Below are 5,181 nucleotides of genomic sequence, written 5' to 3' on the forward strand. Positions count from 1 at the left end.
TTGAATTTTAAAATAATGTTTTCAGACATCTATAAAGATACTTGTTCTTCTGAATTGCCATGGCAATGTACATACACCTGTCTAGGAGAGACCATAACCAAAAGATCTAACTTTGCAAACGTCGATTGATTGGGATAAATGCCAATAAAATGATTTCAGTTTCATAAAAGAATGTCTTGTTGCAACTGTATTTGCGTCAGTTTTGAAAAATGTGAAATGAATCTGCAAAGAGGAAGGCTTACAAGGCAAATGGTTTTGCACTGAAACAGCTTTACTCAATGCCCACTGCACTGACTCACTAATTTTGTTATTACTTACTGATGGAAGAGAGTGGTTTCCAATAAGTTTCCACAAGTCTCGGCCAGTTAAAAATCCAACAGTGAAAAATGTGAAGATCCCTGTGTATTTCGTACTAAAGAAAAACAAAGTGGTGCAAACATAACATTATTTACTCTGCACCATGCAAAGAACATATATTTTTTCATGTTACCGTTTTAAGGAAAGTTGAGTCATTTCTAGACACATGACTTATGAACCCACTATGAGAAACCTCTCAAAATCACAGGATGATATAATAGAACTCCAGTGGTTTTATACATGTGCGTGATTGTAAACTGCTTGTACAAGCTATCTAGCACAGCTGGTAGCTAGTGCATCAAACCTGGCATCACTTTCTTCCTACTAACTGGGGGCAAGGGCCATACTTGGAGAATATCACCAAAGATCTTTCTGGTACCCAGGGGGCACTCCGGGATCAAAGTGACAGGGATGATCAAATGGAGGCAAAACTCAGGACCCAAAAAAATCCCTAAGTCTCCCGACATTACCCAAAAAAAAAACGCCCAAAAAAATCCCTAGTCAAATTACCCCTAAATTGCCAAGGCCGCGCCAAGGCACTTTAGTTTGATTTTAATACCCAAAAAAATCCCCTATTTAAATCAAGTCACCCAAAAAAATACCTGCCAAATTCTCCTACCCAAAAAAATCCCGGAATCGAAAATTTCGACCCCAAATCCTTACACATCCCCGTCACTTGGATCCCGGAGTACCCCCCTGGGTTCTGGTACAGTCCAAGTGAAGCAAGGTCCGTACAAAAAAATCTGACTGCAATATCCTACCAGTACAATTTTGAGCTACCGAGAGTTACTAGTATGTGTGGTCATCACCCATAATGCCCTGCATTGCAGCAAAATTTGGTCCCGACTACCAGCCCAAAATTCACAGCTCACACTATATCTTAACAAGCTCCAGCCACAAAAAAGAGGGTTTGAATCCCATTCTTTTTTATATTTTTGATAGGAAAAAAAAGACTCACATTGTTACAGAAAAAAATTGACATTGATCATTCTTAATAATTAATTCAAGGGTTTTTTGTACTTGCTCACCTGTAAGCACCCAACAGAGCAACGCCTGTTAAAAACAGCCATGTCCACCACGCTTGTGTGAACGGTCTGCAGGGCAAAATTGATTACTATTAGGTAAACACATGATTTCGAGTACAATTAAGGATAAATCAGCACAAGTAAATTTTTCAAAGGCTAACCAAATTAGCATGAGCCCAGTTTATGTACCTATATGTCAAACTTTGCATGAAAAAATCGACATGTTTTTGCTCTCTACAAACCCTCCGATAGCGGCTGCCATTTTGTTTTGGCACACTTCCCAACTTTCCTGTCAATCAATTTAATTTCAACTTTTTGCACTCGATTTCAACTTTCTGCATGGTTTGGGATTCATTGATATGCTCTCAGCCAATGTGCATGCAGAAATTTTTGCAGGTATAATACACTATTAGCATCATGTTTGCCCATTGAATACAACACAGAAGTCCTAAGTTGATGGTAACGGTACATTGGAACTCTGCCTTGAGTATAATGTGTGACCACCCTGTTAATAAGGCCATGTTGCAAAAATGTCACTTTGTTTTTGCCGGAACATTAAGCTTAGTCAATAATTTGTCTCATCTATAATTAATTAACCTGTCAACATGACCAATGGCCAAATTTATCCTCCTCAGTTGGAGGGGGGGGGAAGTTTCCAACCCTGTTCTTCAGATCACTTGAACCAGCTTACTTGACAATGATTCTTACCTGTTGGATTCCTTGTGAAACTTGAGGTAACAGAGGAGGGATGCAGCACTGAAAAACAGGAGAGGGCCATCTAACATAATAAGTCTGCTTTGTACCACAAACATGTTATCTGCAACAAAAAGAACATCAAGGTATGACAATGAGAATTTGTTGCCAAATGAGGGTGCAAGTTTTGAACAATGTTACAGTAAAATTAAATAGGCCATTTCGATATATTAAAATTCTAACTTGGCTCCGAGGCTTGGGGGAATAAAACAAAAGATATCACATCGAGGTTTAGGAATGAATAAATCATTTCTTTTGTTTTATTCCCCCAAGCCTCGGAGCCAAGTTAGAATATTAATATATTGGAAATGGCCTATTGAAACTGTGCTATGTTTGTGATAAATTTTTGACAACTTTTGGCAATTTTCTGTACTCTCCTATCCTTACTAGAAAGTTATACAAATGTAGTGTCATGAAACAAAAACAATATTATAAAATTAGAAAATACAGACTGAGTCAAAAGGTCAGCACTTATACTGTAACTTTATTAACAAGACAATATCTCACCAAATGTTGCCAAAAATCCACCCAGGGCAGCCGCCCAGTGAGAACAACCAAGTTCTATGATGATCTGAAAAAAAGAAAACAATACAAGTTATAGGATGCACCTGATTCAAGTCGTGTTTACATTAAGAAAACACAATCTACAAATCAAAGATCTCTTTGAGATATCGACTTTTTGCATGAAGTTAGTATGAGTAGAAGGTTTATCCTGGGCATTGTTGTTCGAACATATCATGGAAGAATTCAAACGTCTTTCAGTTTAAGCATTTTATTTTATTTTCACGGAGGAAATGCTGGGATTATCAGTTGCGACGGCTGGACGCTTTGCGAGTCATATACTTTGGCACAGGTTAAAAATGGTAAACTTTGACGCTTGCCTTTAATCGACATATTTGTTTCCTTTCGAGTTAGAAAGATTTCTAATCGGCTTAATGCAAGGTTCCCAATAAAGGTTACGCACGACAGAGTTACCTTTTGTCTCATCACGCAATTTTAACCCCACATTGAGAAGTAAATTTTTCGTTTGGATATTACCAAAAAGCCACTTCTCCTAAAGACATTCTTTACCTTACAGCTACACATGCCATTTCTAACGACTACATTTCTAGTAAAACAGTTGCGGTTTTTTTTTTCTAATGGCGATGCATTAACTTCTGAACAGAAGCAAAAACTTTTAGTGTCTACGGCTTCCACCGGAAGTAATTTCACAAAAGCTGCTACAAAAACACTTGTAAATATCACTTCACACCTGCATTGAATCATGATGTTGCAATTCTAAATTGTGCAACTTAGCAGAAATAATCAATTGTCACGAAATGAGTTCCCTTTGGTTAACTATTAGCAACCTTTTAGTGCGTGTACAAATTGCGTTCTTAATCGTTTTAAACTTCGCTCACGTTTTGAATTGTTATATAACGTTTGTAAATCTGACAAGTCATGTTTTTTCTACAAGAACGGAAGTGTTGAAGCACAACTATAGAGTGACACTTTACAAGTCACGCGCTTTGATCACCCACAGCGGAAAGTATTCCCTTGAAAAATTAAAACAGTCCCTTGAGCTAGAGTTAACAAGAATGTGGTTCCTTCCGGTTTCAGATTACCCAACTTAACCGCTATTGTCAATGATTTTGCTTGTAAACAAGCAAAAAAGTCGAAAAAAAGTTGGAACAACGCAGTAAGGGTTACAGTAATCAAGCAATCAGTTCTGTTTGAAGGAATTTTAATGCAAATATGTCTCTGCCTTTATACTATTCATACTTTGTATAACAGCCACTTTATTAAATTACCTTTTCACGCAGAATTTTAAGACAACTTGATTTCACAATTTTGGAAAAGTGACTCTAACAGAGTGCAAGATCTAATGACACAAAGCTCCTACTAAATTGAAGGACTTGTTTTACAAACATTTATTTTAAAAAAGCCACCTTTCAATTTTTAGACCTCAAAACATGAATATTTGACAAATTTTTACATTTAATTTCAAGTAGTAATAAGGACAAAGTATTGCACACCCACCTCATAAACAATTGGCACAACAAGACTTCCAAGAAGTGCCGAGACAAACCGTAAATACCATACAAGTGGCTCGTATTCACCAAGATCTGACGAGCAAAATTAAAAATTAAATTAATGCAATATTGTTACTTAGGCTGCAGACATTCTGCATTACGTCATACCGAACAAGACTACATACCATTTTTTACGCTCTTGACAAGGGTATGAATTCAAAGTACATTATACTGGCGTCTTGGCAGGATTTTGAAATGAAAGCCATAAAATGCAAAGAGGAATCCTAGTCAAAAAGGTGTTAATTCAAATACCTTGGCCTATATCTGCAAATGTAAACTGGCCATCATATCCAGATAGATAAGCTGAAATCAAAACAGCAATAAAGGATTTATTATGAGATGATGAATTCAGAATTGAAATACAACTAGCAGCCATGATTTTACACAAGTTCTCAATAATTTGTTTACAAGTCAAGTCACTACAAGTCAAGTCCTTCCTTGTAGTGTAAGAGACTTTCATTTGACCTTGAAATAGTTACTGGAACATGCAAACAGAATTCAATGACAACAGTCATATGGACCTAAATAAAATTTGATTGGCTTCTCAAAGTTAATGTTAAAGAAGGCAAGTCAGAGCACTTTGGTGGTTCTAGGGTTTAAACGAAAAACACAAGGCAAATGTTTTCTTCATGTCACAGGGATGTCAGCAGTTTTTGGTGTGGTCCATTAAATGATCCATTCTCCATCACATAAGAAGGTAAACAAAAAATCAAACAGGGAAACAAATGCACCTGTTTAAATATATTTGATATATATATATATTTGATCACAGCATTGGGATGGACACCAGAAGGACGAAGAGCAAGAGGGAGGCCAAGGACAACTTGGAGAAGGACAGTGGAAAAGGAAAGAAACAAGGCAGGGTGGGCAAGCTGGGAGGTAGCCAAAGCAGTAGCACAGAACAGGCAGTGTTTGACAGAAAACGTGACGGCCTTATGCGCCTACTGTCCCGAAGAGAATTGATGATGATGATG

General features: G+C 37.2%; 1 protein-coding gene across 1 annotated transcript; it reads right to left on the reverse strand.

Annotated features, from left to right (window-relative positions):
• Window positions 1-318: 318 nt before the first annotated feature.
• Window positions 319-4,510, reverse strand: LOC144639836 (protein O-mannosyl-transferase 1-like; the record flags this gene model as incomplete). Its single annotated transcript, XM_078499117.1, has 6 exons — window positions 319-412; window positions 1,386-1,451; window positions 2,091-2,199; window positions 2,643-2,706; window positions 4,155-4,240; window positions 4,460-4,510. Coding segments are annotated over 6 exons (470 nt in total), but the record flags the coding sequence as incomplete, so codon positions are not given.
• Window positions 4,511-5,181: the final 671 nt, after the last annotated feature.

Source organism: Oculina patagonica, unplaced genomic scaffold, assembly GCF_052425735.1.
Source record: "Oculina patagonica isolate OP01 unplaced genomic scaffold, crgOcupat unplaced1378, whole genome shotgun sequence".
NCBI classification, from domain to species: Eukaryota; Metazoa; Cnidaria; class Anthozoa; order Scleractinia; family Oculinidae; genus Oculina; species Oculina patagonica.